The sequence below is a fragment of the Sylvia atricapilla genome, chromosome 16 (assembly GCF_009819655.1).
Source record: "Sylvia atricapilla isolate bSylAtr1 chromosome 16, bSylAtr1.pri, whole genome shotgun sequence".
Taxonomy (NCBI): domain Eukaryota; kingdom Metazoa; phylum Chordata; class Aves; order Passeriformes; family Sylviidae; genus Sylvia; species Sylvia atricapilla.
The window spans coordinates 6,531,595-6,549,546 of record NC_089155.1 but is presented as its reverse complement, the minus strand read 5'-3'; the positions used below and the strand labels follow the sequence as shown (position 1 = coordinate 6,549,546).

General features: G+C 40.7%; 1 protein-coding gene across 1 annotated transcript; it reads right to left on the bottom strand.

Annotated features, from left to right (window-relative positions):
* Positions 1-697: 697 nt before the first annotated feature.
* LOC136368683 (protein-glutamine gamma-glutamyltransferase 6-like) lies at positions 698-14,362 on the bottom strand. The gene is made up of 13 exons (XM_066331051.1): positions 14,356-14,362; positions 12,292-12,465; positions 11,857-12,096; positions 8,044-8,162; positions 7,681-7,806; positions 7,349-7,529; positions 6,977-7,112; positions 6,493-6,596; positions 6,153-6,395; positions 5,179-5,496; positions 4,053-4,216; positions 3,271-3,395; positions 698-2,229 (listed from the first exon to the last, which is right to left on the bottom strand). The coding sequence occupies exons 1-13, from the start codon at positions 14,360-14,362 to the stop codon at positions 2,079-2,081; spliced, it is 2,088 nt and encodes a 695-aa protein (XP_066187148.1). The 3' UTR covers positions 698-2,078.
* Between the last annotated feature and the right edge of the window lie 3,590 nt (positions 14,363-17,952).

Here is a 17,952-nt window from a genome sequence, read left to right as displayed (position 1 = left end):
GGACCATATGTACAGAGGGTAAGTGTAGACTAATATACCTATGGTACAGCACAGCTATGTGGCACATGGTGTAGTCTAAGTAGATTTATAATAATTAATGTTACTGCCAGTAGCTTCCCCCCCCACTTTTTCCTTTTTTTTTTTTTTTTAAGATTTCTGTCCAAAGATCTTCCACATAACTGCATATAATTCACTCTGTCTTTGCCACAACATTATTGTAATAATGCTTCCTTCTCATTACCTGGTTCTGGCATTACCTGTAATCTGCATTTCTTCTGTAAGAAGCAGAACTTGCCAGTGAATGGGCATTGTTGTGCAGTCAGCTGTGGTCGGGGACTTGTGTTAAGTAAAGAGAAGTGTTTAATGGCTGCCTCTGCTTCTAATATTTTTTTCTTTGTAGTTTGGTGTTCATCATACATGCACATAGTTTCTCTGTAGCTGTTTGGCATGGCAAGGTTGGTTGGGCCCTGGAGGAAGCTACAGAGCTGCTTTTCTGGTGTGAGCCCTGCCCACTGTAATTACAGGCACTCTCTGCTCCTGCAGCTCCCTCTTGCCTTCTCCTCCCTCATCCTGTGTGACAGCTTATCTCAAAACATGTCCTGCCAATTTGTCCCAAGAGTAGGTCGCAGACTGCCGTGGACTTCCATGGGAATGTAAGAAGGAGTAAGTGGTGTCAGGAGAAGGGATAACCTCTTACTTTCCTCACCTCTACATTCTGCCTTGTATCTTTTTTTTAGGTCTGTTTCCTGTTTTGTTTCCACTTCCTTATCAAGACTGCCGGGAACCAAAAAGGCAAATTAATTGCCTGCAGTTTCAATATATTTTTAAAAAAGGTAATCTAAAAGGGGTTTTTATGGTTTCTTGTGGAGATTTTTTTCTGTAAAAATTTGTGATTATATCTGGACCCTTCAGACTCTGAAATATGATCAGACAAAAATGCCCATGTCCATAACTCCTGACAGCTTTCTTTTGGCTTATTAAGTCTGCTTTAAACTTTTTGTAAGTCATACAGCAAATACAACTCTTCAGGCTTGGCAGAGTTGTTTGCTCACCACGATTGCCCCACATCCTGCTCTGAGGTGACCTGGCATCTCCTGTACCTGGTCAGTCATTACCTGTCACAGCAGCCCTGGAGAGGCTGCAGGAAGAGGGAAGCCTTACAGCAACTTAAAGGTGGGTTTCAGGGGAGACTGGTGCCTGGAGATGCCAGATTGGGAGCCCACAAAAGATGCTTCAGCTTGCAGACACTGACAAGTGTGGGGTCTGGGCTGCCCCTGAGTGACCCACGGGGAACGTTTTGAAGACAAATGTGTTCCTTGTCCTCAGTGACCTTACACTGGTGAGAAAGAAGAGTTATTTACCCTTTGTTGCTGGGCTGCCACACCCTCCCCCTGCTTTGTGGTGCCTGGGACTCCATCAGGCTGCTTAGGAATTAAATTACTGTTTTGAATATGTACATGTGTTCTTCACTCTGTGACAGGCCTGTACCCACAGGCTACACAAATACTGCCCTGGACCCCAAGCATCACTTTTCCCAGCCTTCTTGGGCTTTGCCCCCCATTCATGGAACTATAGGGTCACAAATACAGAAATGTGGTGAATTATGAAGGAAATGTTGCACTCTTCTGGGTTAGTGGCTTGTGAAATGAAGAAAAAAGAACTCTTCCTCAGTCTTGTGATTTCTCATAATATCCCCATGGAATACATAAATCATTACAAAACAATAAAGTTGAGAATGATTTTTATTTATTGCTGACAATTAGAATGTGGTCGAAAGGAAATTGTATTAATTATCTGAGGGAAAAGTCAAAACTGGGAGCTTAACAGAATGAGATTTGAAAACAGTGAAACTATTTCTACAAAGAAGGGGCTTCATTTTTTTCTTTTGTCAGGAGGTGGGAGAAAAGAGAAATACAATTAGAGAGTAAATAGTTAAGCACCATGAAAGCAGTCTTGATTCTATTGCAATGTAAGAGGTCACAAATTTAGTGCAAAGTTCCTTTCTGCCACCACTGTCCCTATACAGAGGAGAGTGTCTTGCTGTGTTTATGCTGAAATGGAAGGTTGATTCCATCACATTATGCGGGTGCTACTGCAATTGTTACAAATCCCTTGACATGTGAAAATTTGTCACAAGAGAAGTCTACTTGCAGCTGTAAGGGCCCAACCCTCCGAGGTGTGAACTCAAAATAAATTTTTGATCTCTCCCTTGGTGCCAGTCGTGCCAAACTGAAAAAAAAAGAACAGAAAAAGAAAAGATGTAATTTAGTTCAGGCTTGCACTGTCATTTATGTGATTCCCAAGAAACAGAGCTGCAGTTACTTGAGACGTAGCCTTGGGTTTTGAGAATTACTTAAGGTTTGAAGCTTTGTGTAGACTAAGGAATGAGAAAGGACAGTACCATCTTCCTTCATTCTCAGATGGAATTATGGCAAAGAGAGGTGCAATATCACAGCTCCACTTTAGGGCTGGATGCAAATTTGTATAGTCAGCACAAACTCAGAATAGAAAAACTCCGATGTCGAAGGTCAGTGCTCTGTCCAATGCTTGCTTGGTTCATATCCATTTTGGCAATAATGGTTTTTCTAATGGCCATTGTGCATTGGTTTGTATCTCCTTTTGGCCTAAATTGGCTTAGTCTTTTACTAGAATAATGTTTTTCTTTGTTTTTATGGATAATTAAGTCCAAATCGTTCCACAGTCAAAGCAAGTCAGGCTGTTTTTACAATAGAAAGAGCTTTAGGAAGTAGAAACTATTACTCAACTCTGAGCTGATACATAAAGCAGCAGAGTCTGGAGTAAAAATAACAAATTGCTTTTACGTTTTGAAAAGGCAAGTTTTTTCCTGCTTTAAAGGAGAACAGAACAACTTTTTGTTTGGGTTGAACCAAGGGACTTGCCTGACTTGTTCGCTTTAGCCTAATTATCTTTGTAGTATCAGGGTACTTTATATGAAAACAAAAACAGAAGGCAAAACTATAGAATAAGCTGCAGAGAGACAAAAGAATTTGACATGTGCATTTGCTTTCCCAAGAAAAAGAATTTGAATTGTACTAAGTTTGAGTTGTCGAAGTAGTTCTATGTGGAAAAAACATCACATGATTAAGGAATCACATATCTATTTGGTGGCATTTTTTGTTTTCATAAATAGAAAATATTAAAAAGACATGTAAGGTATGGGGTTTTTTCTTTCCTTCTTTCTGTTTGAGACATTAGACATGCTGTTGGTCATGTTGGAATCAGTGAGTGTTGGCTGCAGCTTGCACTTACTTTATCTTGACCTGTTGGTTCATCAGCGTCACCAGCAGCACACAGCGGCTCACGGGCTCGGGCAGGGGGTTGGCGTAGGAGATCTCCAGAGACACAGCTTTGTTCACCACAACCCTCCGGGGGAGCTGAGGGACAAAACACATCTCTGATCACTCCCTGCTTTATGCTTTCCTGGAGTCAGAATTCAGTGCAGCTGCAAGTGGCATTTAGCTGACAAACATTCGCTTTCCTAAGGTTTGAAGCTGGATGTGGCTTAGCTCAAGGGCTGTCCTGCTGTCTGCAATATTTTGTACATAATTTCAATGAAATAGAGCCCTGCCTACACAGACATGCCCCATGAAACCTGTCTGATCTGGTTGCTGAGTGGCTTTTTTTTCTTTTTCGGCACATTGTTGATTAGGATTAAAGTGCTAAACCAATATGAACTGGCTCTAACAGTGGTTAGAATTAAGGGTTTAAATCTGTACTTTGGCAAAGTTCTTTAAGGACAGCACAAGCACTTGCCAATACATGGAATGAAAAAAGTGCTGTGGAACATAAGGCAAAAAAGAAGAAAAAAAGAAGATAACAGAGCTGTTCTGAAAAACGGGGCAGATGCCAGGCCAAGGTCCAGAACTGGCCTCTCACATCCTTGCATTCTCAATCCAAGTAGGAATTTTGGAACAACATCTGAAATGGCAGCCTAAAAGTAATGCATTTACCCCCAGATTCTCATCTTAAGATCTGAGTTCCAGAAGGACATTTTAGCATCTGTTCAAAACATCATGGAGAAAATAGTTCACCTTAATGATGATGTTTGTGTCCTCTAAAATGATTGTCTTCTCCACCAGCAGCTTCAGCCCGTTTGTGCGCATGACTTCACACAAAGCAGTAACTTGGATCCTTTTGTCAGTAGTCAGATATTTTCCATAATGAGTATAAGGGATCTTTACCCGGATATGCTTCCCTAGAATTCAGATGTATATTTAGGAACCATTACATTTTCAAAGCAAGCTAAAGAAAAACGAGTTATAATTAATTACTCGAGAGAAAAAAGATGGCAGTGGAGTTTGTTTATATTTCCTTCTTGTGAGACTGATTGTGTATTTCCCTCTTCTGGTGATCCTTGCCTGCTTTAACTCATTTGACCCTTACAGTTTTGAATAGAGGATTTTGGCCTGAAACTGAGGGAGTCTGCTCATCTGCATTTCACTGGATCCCTGACTTTTTGTATTTCTTATTATTAGAGGTATAACCATTTCACTCTATTCCCTCTTTATATCCTCTTTATTTTACCTCAGTCAAGAAGAAAGTTTGGGTCAAGTTTCACAGAATTCCTTTTCAAGTGACCTGGTCAGCTGCTCATGGTAGTCCTACAACTTTTCTGCTGTATATGGGAAAAATGTTTATCTTTGTAGCCCCTGGGGATGAAAAAGATCTCTATAATAATTTCAATAGTCTTGACTCTTCAAAAGAGAGACAGAGTTTCACTGTAACTTTTAAAGTTTTTGCTAGTTGATTTCTTTTCATGTGTTGCCTGTTGAGTGCCAGAAGGCACACATCAGACATTTTTTACTTTTTAAGAGAAAGATGTGTTCCTATTTAATAATCACCACACACACACATGCACATATATATACATATAGAAACCATGACACACACACCTAGTGCTGCTTCTGGAGCTATAACATAAGTGTAGCCTTCTATGTAACATTTAATGAGACATCCAATTAATGCTTGAACTAGTGAAAATTTTCAGAGGGAAAAAATAAGGTAAAATGTACTCATAAATGATGCTACTAAGAGGTGCAAGGAGTAGGATGCACTACGAAGCTGATATAGGTATGATACTTATGCTTTTTTCTTCTATTTGGCTTCCTGTGGCTAGGAACAGAGCTATATTGGCTCCCTAGGGACACTAAAAGTTACCTTGTTTAGGACCAAGTTCCACAGAAGTGGCTGCCTTCAGGATCTCTGCCACTGCTCTCCTTGTGTACAGGATGGTGGAGGCACTCATGTCCACCCTCACACTCTTGCGGTCAGAGGAGAGGTTGTTGAGGACCAGGATTAGGTTAATGTCTTTGCCAAAAACAGGAGGTTCAGCCAGCTTGAATTTCCCAGCAATCCCAGGGTTTCTCATTGTCTCTGAAGATCTTCCTGCAGGAGAGTCTGTGTGTCCTTCTGAGACACTTGTTCCCAATATTTTAGCCAAAGCCTTTCTATAGACTCGTCTTTCCTCAGCAGAACCTGGGTGAAGCAGAGAACTAAGTAAAATTCAGCTCTTGTTGTAAATGCACTTCCTCTGTGTAAAGGTTTTCAGACCAATACAGGGTATCAGCAGCACTCAGAAATATGCCATACCTAAAAGCTCCCTGTATCTTCATTAAGCCTCCATTCAGGTTTTTCACAGGGGATATACCGTTACAAGGTGAATAAATCACTAAAATGAAACATGATGCATTTGTATTTGTTCAGGAGTGAGATTTCTTTTTCCCTGGTCAAAACATGCAGTAGTGTGCTAAGTGATACCCTGCTGATCTGATGACAGCCAGCCTCTATATTAAATATGGTTGCACTAAAACACTGAGGAATGAATCCCTGAGGGTTTGGCTGCCTTGGGTAGTAAAATGTATTTTATAGCTCTGTTTTGTGTATGCATTAAATTTTGCACTTCTGTGTAAGAGACTAAAGTATATCTTGTGTTGTCCCTTAATAAGGAAGCTACTGAATGCATAAACCCAGAAATATAACACCCATTGTATAAAGAAAGTAATCTGAACTGGCAGAAATATTTTCTGAGGCAGGGGAGAGATGTTTAAACTGGGCACATTACCCATTGTAGCTTCCCAGCACCAAGGATTCAGTAGGCAATAATGGGAGATGATTTGTGCTAATTCCTCTACCTTCTGGATATTTGTAGTTAGCAGTGACATCCACACGGCCATTGCTGCCCACAGCTTTGGTGCTGATGGACCTGCCAATGATTTCAGTATCACAATAAACTCTTTTCTTAGTCCCATCATTATACACAATCCATCTGTTGCAGTCGGCGTTCACCTCTGAGTACACAAACAAGGTGTCGTAATCCAGGTCTACTTCACCTTCTTTGATGGCTAAGACAGATGCAGGGCCACACTGAAAAATGCCTAAGATGTGGTGGAAAAAAAAAAAAGGTTAAACTTTATTAGTTGTGCTCAGTTTGGAGAAGGATTCTTAAGTCAGGCTGAGAAACTAGGCTGTTACCTCTGCTTTGTTCTTGTGGAGTTGCATCTAAAACCTGCCACCCACTGTACGATCTTCCCAGGTCCGGGCGAATGAACCAACTTTCATTCCAGACATGATAATCCCTGGAGACAAAGAACAGTGTCTAAAAAACACGATAATACAGAGTCATGCAAACTTCCAATTGGAGAAGAGTAGTGATTATTTTTAAAAAAAATTCTGAACTCTAAACTGAGACACAAACTGTCAAGTTACAGTACCTCTTTCAAAGGACAGATGTACTGCCTGCTTTTGAGGTATAGACCTCAGGGCAGGGAGGGAGAAAATCAATTGTTTTGTTTGGTTGTTTGGTTGTTTGTTTTCCAAATGGATATCTGCAATGTTAATTTAGATGGTTGCATTACATTTTGCCCACTCTGTTTCTTTGGTGCTACTAGTGCTCATGTTTTTAAGTTTCCTAGATCTTCTCCATTGTTGTTGGTGAGATGGAAGAAATTATATTTACCATGTGGAATCCTTGCCGATATTAAGACTCCTTCCAGAGCTGTCATAGTACTTATCGATGCTCAGGTTTCTATCCACGTCATGGGCAGAGTTAAAATTTGAAACCAAACGAGTTGGAATCCCCAAACACCTCAAAACTGAAATACATTTTATAAAAAAACAAACAAGCAAGAAATGCAACAGAACCCACACAGCTTTAGCTCAACGATTACAAATATCTGAGAAGCAAAAGGTCAAAATATTTTGTGATTCTTCAGCATTAGTGGTCTTCACAGCGCTGTTCCTTGTGTAGACATTATTGCTTTGTGGTTTTGATAAAACCTGAGGTCCCAGATGACTCATTTCACCCCAGTCCTCTATCCTTACAGCTTACCTGTACACATCACACCTGCAAAAACCCAGCACTGGCCGTACTGAACAGGCCTGTAGTTGTCCTGACGCCATTTCTTGAGGATCACCACGCTGCCATCCCATCTGGATGGGTTCTCATGCGAGTGGAAACTTCCTTGCCACTTCCCCAGGAGAACTCCATTGTCGTTATCATTCCCATTGATCTAAAAAGAGGCCAGTAGACAGAAAGCACAAAATTAAATGTCTGTAATGCACTTTACCTAGCTCATTCTATTGCTTAGGGCAGGGGGCTGAGTCTCAGTGGTGCTTTCTGCTGACTCATGTGGGGTTGGGGTTAAGTTGTCCATGTCTTACCATAGAACTGATTACTCGGCCCACATATTTAGGATCTCCTCTTCGTGACACATCCATGGCTGGGTCCTGACGGTAGTACAGGCTCAGATCAAGCATGGTGAGACAGATGTTTAGAAGGTCTTGAAACTGTGATCAGATAAGATATGTTTTTTTAAGAAAATGGATGGTTTCTCAAACAGAATTAAAGGAGATTTTACTGCAGTTCCTCCTTTCTGAGATATCCCAGCCCAAAGGTGATAAGGACAGTGGGCTACACTGTGAGCAAACCACAAGTAAGGCCACCCAGGTTTGTGCAGCAAATAATGGTAAGACAAAGGCTGTAGGAGGCAGAATGAGAGTCCAAACGAATTCCTTGTTACTTACCTGTCCATAATACCACCCTCTTGCTTCAATGTACCTTGCATTGCCCACAAAGATTATTCCATTTTCATTTAGAACATATTCTTGTCTCTCATTTTCATTGGACATGTAGACATCATCACCTGAAAACCAAGTTGGGCAGGCTTAAAGCTGAGAATACCAGCAACCTTTCAGAAACATTTTTTGTCCTGATTTAGCAAGGAGAAAACTTCTATCTGCAAAAAGGAATTGTTACAGCTTCATGAATAGGTGCAGTTCAGTGCAGACAATATCTGGTTTTATATATGGTCAGGGAAGGTGTGGGGGGTGAAAAAAGGATCCATATTATATTACTTAACTTCTTCCCCCTACTTTTAGTGTAGCCTTGTGTATTATCTAAATGTCCCCTGTCTGCACACTGTGTCTATGTGACAAAGATAGACAAAAGTCCAGGCTAGCTCACCAAACTTGTCTGTCTTCTCAGGGTAGTTAGAAGTGGAACAGATATTTGAAAAGAACCACACAAATGACATTTTTCCCTCTTTTCCAGATGTGTTTGTCTTGTTTTAAGATTCCTAAATGTCGACCTTTGCTTGCCTGATCCAAAGTCATTCCTATCAGGAATGTTATTAGGATAACCTGTTTAGCCATTCACTTGGAGTTCATTCTTCCTCATTGTTTTTCCAAGTTTATGGTACAGTATTTAGCTGCCATGAAAGCATTTGTTCCCAGAGATATTTAGGTTGTTTTGGTCATTCTTCAGCTAGCAATATCTGCTTAGTTCTGCTTTTAATTCTATAATGTTTAAAGATATTTTCTGAAAGGTTCAGGATTTCAGGAAATACATACAAAAAGATCAGCTTTTCTATTTTTTTGATTCAACTTCTTTACCTTCCTATAGGAACTTCCCATCCTTCCCTTCCTGCAAATATAAGTATTGCAGTTTATTTTAAAAATTGTATCATGTGATATAAATAATTTTTGTGGTTGCTGTTCACACTTTTTAAAAAGCATATCATCACTGTTGATTCCTGAGGTTTTGGGGTATCATGGACATGGAGACCTGTGTGTAGTTTCAGGTGCTGCACTTCAAGATGTGGACCAGTTGGAAAAAGTGGGAGGAGCACTAAGAATGCTCAACATTCCTGAAAATCTGAAGTATGAATTAACTCAGAATTATTTAAGGTAGGAAGAAAATGGGGGTGAGGAATGGGGCAATCATTGCAATAAATTCCAGAAAGTCTTGTGAAGAGGATAGGGCAGGGGGAGATAAAATCTATTCTTGGTGTCTATCATACATAAGAGGAGAAATTATATACTGAAGTTGAACCAAGAAAGATTTGGTTAGTTAATAGGATAAAGATCTAATAGAAAGGCTTGTGTTTTATTGGAGGGAATTGCCATGGGAAGTGCTGGAGCTTCCCTAATGGCTGGTCATTAAGAAGGAATTCAAGACTTCTCAGGAATGACCTAAATGCTGAACTGAACCTGTCTTATAGCCCTGGTATGGGAGTAGATGACTTTCTAAGATCCTTCTAGCCCTGTGAGTTTATTATTCTGAGCAATCTAAATGTCCTTGTATAATCACTTGAAGAACATTTTTTTTCTCCCTAAGGTTTATGTGCGCTCAATAAACGTTTATAGCTTGCTAAGCTGATTTTTTTAAAAATTATTTTTTGGTCCAGAAGATTTTTCATGTGTTCATTTATCCTAGTAACCCTTCACTGAACATGGTTTAATTCTTGTCATCTCATCCAATGGCATTAACATTTAAATCTGACTAACTGTTTTCTCTTATACAGCTTAAGATTGCATTTTCCTTTTTCAGGGCCATTTCACTTTGGTTCTTGTTCTTTGATTAAGAAAGGCTTGTGAAAGCATTCTTCATGATTTCCAAGTGATAAGTCTGTCACTGAAATAATTGTTATTTCTCCCTAGAGGTGTGGTCTTGTATTTCCTATTATTATATCTTATTTCTTCTCACCTTCTCCACTCTCTAAGGTCAGCCAGTTGTCCCAGCCCATCTGGGCATGGACAATGCTGTTTAATGTCAGAAGGTCAAAGTCAGTGATGAACTATTTGATCTGATTGTTTTTTCAGATGACACTTAAGGATCCACTCTCCTGTAGCTTTTCTTCAATGCAGTATTTTTTCTTTCATCTCTAGTCCTGACTGTTTTCTTATAAGTAGTTCTTTATTGATATTACAGTAAATGAATTAATTTCTGTATTCCTCAGCTTAAGGACTAATCTTCCACCTGGTACCATATCTACAGACCAGATTTACAATTCATCCTTTGCCAAGAAAATAGATTTCCCATTTCCCTTCTGCTATGACACTTACAATAGTGGTGACATACTCACAAACTGAATCTGTTCCTGTTTTTCAGGATCAGGGAACTATTGCACTCTGCAGAACTTATTCAGCAGCATCCTTCATTCAGCATTAAGGATACTCCCTTTTATCTGTCAGTAGCCATTGCATCTGGGAAATCTGGAGAACTCTTCTGCAAAATCATTAGGTTAAAATTGTAATGGGCACAGCTTAATTTTTCTGTTTTCATCTGTGAAGAGTTTAGTCTCTTGAGTACCATTGCCACACCGGTGTTCCAGTTCAGGAGCTGTCAAATATTGCTGTCCCTGCAGTGTGGTTTCCATCAATTACAAGTTACACACAAATTATTTCCAGGGATTTCTGGGGAGGTTTTTTCCCTCAGGACTGTACCAAGATGGTCTGAGTTTCCTGAACATATTTGTATAATTATTTCTGTCTTCCAGGACTTGCTGAGCTAATTAGCAGCTTTTTTCATCTTGGCTATTGACGCATTTCTTAGTGGCTCTTGACTAACATATGGTCATGGAAAAAAATAGTGGATAATTGTGGCTACTTTTCTTTTATAACCTGTTTACTCACTGGGATGGCTAGGAGTCCTCTTAACACTAGGCTGTCATGTTTTCAGGCTAACCTTGGTTTCTAGACTATTGCATAGTTTCAAAATATGAGGTTAGAAATTTGCCACCTCAGCATGCTGCAGAAGAAATGCAGAGATAAAAAGCTGGAGCAGCAAGAGATGTCCATTTTCAACCCAAAATGAAGAAGATGGGAATTGGACAGGAGCCAGCAGTGTGTGCTTATTGCCCAGAATGCCCACCACATCCTGGGCTGCACCAACAGAGGGGTGGGCAGCAGGTTGAGAGAGGGGATTTCCCCCCTCTCTTTTGTGAGACACCACCTGGAGCACTGCATCCAGTTCTGGGGCTCTCAACGCAAGGAAGATGTGGACCAGTTAGAGCCTCCAGAGGAGGCCACAGAGCTGCTCTGAGGTCTGGAGCCCTCTACTCTGGAGGCAGGCTGGAGGTGCTCAGCCTGGGAACAGATGGCTCCAGGGAGACCTCACTGCAGCCTTCCAATGCCTACATGGGGCCGAAAAAGGAGGGAGAGCAATGCTTTCCATGGGCTGAGAGTGATAGGACAATGGGGATCTGTTACAACCTAAAAAGGGAGAGATTCAGATTAGCTGTTAGGAAGAAATTCTTTACCAGAGGGCAGCGATACACTGGGAGAGCTTGCCCAGAGAAGCCCTTGTCTACAGAAAAAGTGATCTACTCAGTCCCAAAAAGTCTGTGATATAATCCCATAGAGCACATTTTGTTAGGGTACAAAGGGGGTGGGGTGGTGGTAGCAGCTTTTTAATGTAGTGAAACCAGATCTCTGAGCACAGAGCTTAGATTGCAGCCTCTGTAGAACCCAAAGAGAGACAGCTTGAGGGAGCAGCTCTGTGCAGGTAGGAAAGCAACAAGGTCAGCTGTGTTCAAGAGCAAAGGCATTGGCACCTACCTGGGCACCAAGGGTTGAAGAGTAACACAAACTGGCCCAGGTATCTGGAGACAATCCTGTTCCCTGAGGTGACCAGGAGGGAGAGGTTGTATCTCCCAATGACAGCGTTGGCTGGGCTGGATATTGTGAAGTTCATGGCTGCAGAGTCACTGGGTCCTTGGGCAGCACTCCAGCCACTGCCCCCCGCCTCAGAGAGGTTAAATGCTGCCCTGGTGCGATGAGATTCTGAGGGGGATGGTCCTGCCAGAGAGAAGGACTGTCTGGTTTCCATTCCAGAGTATGGTTTCAACATTAACCTCACACTTGAAACTGAGAACATTGGGGCATTAAAAATGGAAGCAGAAAAATGCTGTCTTGAAATAGAATAAGGATAGAACTACGAGAAATAAAGATTACAGTTCTCCGAGCACATGGATCAAGCCATGGGAATGTTACCTATTTCAGTGACAAATCCTAGGCTCTCCCCATTCTGCCTGGGTCTGTTGAAGTACAGGGTGATGTTGAAGGGTTGTCCTCGCCTCACAGTCAGCTCGGTGTTGGCATATCTGTCAGTGTGGTGGTTGGCTGCGTTCACTGATGGCTGCCAGCTGATGTGTGTTGGGGTCAGATCTGTAAAACACAAGAAAAGTCATGAAGAAGCAACTGGCATGAGGTCATCTGCTGTTTAGTGGCATGAACAGGTTACTAAGAACAATTACCTTTTGTGGGAGGAAGTACAACTAAAAAGCAGATGCCCCATTAAATTAAGTCTATTGGTCACTAATGGAAATCTTTCCTTGGGTTTTGCTAAAGAGCCCTCATACAGAGTACTTAAGTACTTCCTATACAAGATTGGATGCTCTTTTACCACTGGACTTAAAAAGAAATTTACAGGGGCAAATTGGTGTCATTTGACAAGCAACACCAAAGAAAGTGGCTTGTAGCCCCGCAGTGTTTTCAACATACATGTTTTCAGGATCACAGGAATGGCAATTAGGACATCTTAATTTCTTGCTTAGATCCTGATGCCATTTGGCCTCGATGCAAGGAAAAATGCATAGTTAGAGATCATCTGTCTTATATGGATGAACAAGAGGTATTTGAGGACATGCTGAAGCTTTTGATAAATCAATCCATTTGTCTCTGTTCAAAGTGAGAACTGGACCACTGAAGTTCCTGTTCTAGTAGGCAGTAACTTCATGTCATAGAAGAATTCTTGCAGTGTGCTTGGAGTTCTCGGATATTGTGTCCTTCTGCACGTATGCTGTTTATTATGGTCTGTGGTTTAAACCCCATAAAGTGGTTCCTGACTCTTTCCTTTTTGGCAAGCAAATATTTATATGATATTCCCCGTAGATTATTTTTCCCTTCTCTGCTTTGTTGCTGTGCTCAAACCTGAGTAGTTATGCTGTCTTTGGGAATGCTGAGAAGCACCTTCTGTGTTTATATCTGCCCTTGGGAGACTCTACAAAATACACCTGGAGCATTGTGTTTCAAGTTTTGACAAATGCTCAGGGCAAGTACCTTGGTGAAGGCTGTTCTAAGTAATTTTTAGTAAAGTCAGTGTCATAAATGCAATGAGGTTGGAGGTGAGGGGAATGGGGACAGGATAGGGGCACATAACCACCACCATTTTAGAGTGAAATCAAAAGAAAACAATAGTAACAACAAAAAGAATAGGATGGGAAGGATAGATTAATGCCTATGCAAAATTATTATAGAGATCTTCAAACAAGCTTCTAGGTTTATGCCATAGAGTTTATCAGTGAAATACTAGGTCAGATCTGAAACAATATAGCTGCATATTAAACCACAATTTGCATCTAATCCTTGAAGAGGAGGTAAAAGTAAAACTAATTTATGCAAAAAATTGTTATCATTAAATTCAAGGAAGATTTTTTTTTCTGGTAATTTAAGATAAAAAAGAGGTAATGAGAGAAAGTATTGATGGGCTGAAAAGGAGAATTTTTACCATGAATATATGAGCAACAGCAAAGTGCAGTTAGCTGCTGCTCTCCCTGCAAAGCTGATTCATAAATGTTTTTTCCGGCATTAAATGAGAAAGAGCCCTGCTTTGCAATTGCCCATCTCAATAATTATCTTCATTTTAAACTTGAAAAAGCAGAGATACTCTCATTACTGTTTTCCTTTGGTAGAGTTTTAATGTATCTTTGAATTCCCATCTATAGGTTCCATGCTCACAGCTCCATTAGAATGGATTACACAAATTTTGTTAATACCAAGCATAACACATCTCTGACAAAACATTTAAAAAAAGGTGCCTTTTGAAGTAATGAAAATTTCTCCTCCCTGTCCCAATATCCTCTGTTTAGCTCAAAAATTATTCTCAAACAATTCTTAATAAAAACAACATTGAAAATGAAGTGCAAGGTCAAATTATAATATAAAATTACCTTCAGATAAGAAATCTGAGCAAGATACCTACAGGGCATGAATCCTGAAGAAACAGCCCTGAGTAAAATACCTGCTGAAGGGAAGCAAATGCCTTGCAGAACTCACCTGCCATTCCCTCAGCTTATGAGAATTGCATACAACTTCTACTTTGTTCTTCAAGGATGTCCAAGTCACATCAATCATAAAAAGAAAAAACCCAGCAATCTTTTCGTGCTGTCAGCTGAAATTTGAGAGAAGGGAGAGGTACTTAACAGTTGTTATTAATACCTGTAAAGTTGTCAAACGAATTAACTAGTTCCTATAATATATATCTGTCTAATGCCAGAGTTCCTACTCAACGTGGGTGTAATTATGGGAGGAGATACCAAAATTATTTACTCAGAGGAAATGCATGCTCTTGAATCCCAAGACAAGGAGAACTTCCTACAAAGATAATAGGTGTGCCGTGAATAAGTTATCTTTAAGGATGAGGAAATGGGGAGTGTGGTGGGACGTAAAAGCTGTCTGAAGGAAAAAGGAGCATTTCCTGATGACTTAACTTCCATGTTGATTAATATCACTTCTGGGTTTGTTCAATAGCTGTGGGTTGGTATCAGAGGGGGTTTTTTGGTCTAATATTATGTCCAATACCCTCTGACAAATAAAATTATTAGCTCCCACTAGTATCTGTTTATGTGTTAAGTTAGCTCCATATATTAATATTTCCCCAAAGTTTTATTTCAAAAAGAATTTACAAACTAATAACTTTGAGTACTTTTTGTCAGCACAAACTTTAAGCCTGTTTTAACAGCCATGACTATGTTTCTTTTTTGGGTTTATGAATATATTTATTTTTGGGTTTGTACCAGCACTTTGTAAAAGAGTACGAGTAATAAAATTATGTAGTTTTGAAGAGGATTGTCTGCTTAAAGTTCTGCAGCCCCTCTGATCATGTTTTAGCACTCAGTAGACTTAAACATTAATTAGTCTGAATTTTAAGTTACAGACAAAGAAAAACCAACTGAAATAGCAAAAGTTAACTCCAGCAGCTGTTTCTAAGGTTGTTTTTACAAGACAGGCTTCTTTGTACCTTTTTGAGAAACTTTGTTTTCCTATTACAAAGACTAAAAGTACTTACTGATATGACAGTCATGCTAGCCCTAACCCAAAGAAAAACACTAAAGCTTTTCCCATTAGGCAGCAGTACCTCTGGCACAGCACATCTCCACTTACATTATAATTCAGCGGTTCTTCCTTCCCTTGGAAGTTTCCAGGATGTTCAGGCTGCCAAGAATTGTTCCCGGAATCACCTCAAATGGGGTTGATTGCTGTCCAGAGCTACTTCAGTTGGTCTTTTTCTCTTTTCCTTAATTCATATTCCTTGGAAACCATAAGAGCCACAAGCCTCTGATGTTACCCGGTCTTCACACACAGCCCTAGTGACAAACCGCATCGACCAGTTCTTAAGTTCAGGCGTTCAGTACTTACAGTGATTGCCTCAGATGTTACACATTGCTCCCACTGGCATTTGACTGTTTCCTTTCTTCTTCCTTGCTGCTCACATACGTAATTAAATCTCAGAACACTTTTTCTGTCTTGGCTGCAACCACCTCCTTTACCTCTGCAAGGCACGCCCACAGTGGTGCTCACCGAGCCACCAGAACCTCTCTCAGACTGGCCTACATCCCAAACTGGCACCTGCCAGTCTCAACTTCACCACAGCAAAGCAGCAGCAGCTGCTGTTGCAATCCCTTTGGAATGCAGCAGTCATGGTTCCTAAGTGACTAATGGCTGAACGTTGTCACAGGTGTTTTCCTAGCTCAATTCCACCCACCCATCATCCAAAATGGTTCAAAATGCTTTGTCCCTCTTTTCCCCTTGTATCAGACTCTTGGAATTGCAGTTCAATTTGCTAAGTTTCAGAGAAAAACTTTTAGATTTCATTTATGTTCTTAATAATTTTGTCTACTGTTCATATCTCCAGAGTAACTAAATCCACCTTAATTGTCTTGGTACTACTTTTTGCTAGCAAGAGGAAAGCAGTATAAATTCCATTAAAAATCCTCATTGCAGAATCTCTTCCGTAAGTCTGTATTGGAGTTGTCTTTTACTTAAACACATTAACTTCATGTGCAGGGAATGTTGCTGAGTAAAGTCTGATTTAAAGGTTTCTCTCATTTCTGCTCATGAAATTCTCTTGACTTTAGTACAGTCTGGGTGTTTTACACACACAGGAGATGTAGAAAGTCATTAAGTGTATATATACATTCTAAACTCAAGGCTGTGCTTGAGCCTGAACTTCTGCTGTGGTTTACCATAGCCCAGAGGAGGCCACCAAGATGATCAGAGGGCTGGAGCTTCTCTCCTGTGAGGAAATCTGAGGGAATTTGATTTCTTCAGCCTAGAAAAGAAGTTTTTTGAGTGATCTAATTGTGTCCTGCCAGTACCTGAAGGGAACCTACCAGAAAGCTGCAGAGAGACTAGTTACAAGAGTGTGGAGGGACAGCACAAAGGGGAATGGCTTCAAACTGTCACAGAGTAGGTTTAGATTGGATATTAGGAAAAAATTCTTCCCTCTGAGGGAGCTGAGGCCCTGGCATAGGTTGCCCAGAGGATCTGTGGCTACCCTCTCCCTGGAAGTGTTCCAGACCAGCTTGAATGGGGCTCTGAGCAACCTGGTCCACTGAAAAGTGCCTCTACCCAGAACAGGGGGATTGGAACCATTATCTTTGAGGTCCCTTCCAACCCAAGCCATTCTATGAATCTGTGATTTACACAATGAGAGCTCTTGGCTCTGGCAAGCCTTGAGGAGCACCAGGAGAACAGAGAAGGTATTACTCTGGGCTCCTTGCACAGCCTCTCTCTAGTGCATCCCATTTAATGTCCAGTGTGGTCTTGTACTGACATCCTGTGACTGCCAGCAGGAAACCAGAGTGGTTGCAGGTGCCCTTCCAAAGCAATTTTGCTGCTACAAGGACAAAAGACTTTATAACCAATCTGAGCTTGGGCTCCTCAACAGTGAGAAGTCCCCGTGACAAGTCACAGTACCCTGTTCAGTGTGGTGGAAGTTTGGGCACAGAGTTTGTTAATTTATTTATAGTAAGATTTTATTGCTTCCTGGCCCAACAGTGCCAGAGCAGCAGCTTGGCTTTCCATCCACTTTGCCTACACAGTCATTTTCAGTCAGAGCTTGACTTACTGTCACACAGTTATTGCCCATAAACCAAGTCATTCACTGGGCTCCACCTACTTCACTGGAATGCATCATTCAGCCTGTACCAGTCCTAAACTCAAAACTAAGAGATGACTTCCTGACACATAATCTATGGTGAAGAATTCCTAACTCTTCTCAAATCAAAATACCCTCAGACTTAAGATTACCCTACCTTTTATTCCCAAAGAAAGCTTTCAGCAAGTGCAAAATACCAACATGATAAAATATGTACAGAGCTGGGCAATTGCCCCAATGTGTTTGTTGAATGGCTCTGAAACTGGACACCACCCAAATTCCTGTTGAACATTTCCTATGCCTCAGTTGGTCACTGTGATTTAGAGAGGAAAAAAAAATATATATATATATATATATACATATATAAAAGGAAAATGTCATGACAGAGTTTTTACCTAAGAAGACAAAGCTAAATGGCGTAAATAGTGCAAGTCATCCTCACTGTGTTGTAACATCACAGTTCCAGTAAGGAGAAACACTCCTTTGGAAATCCA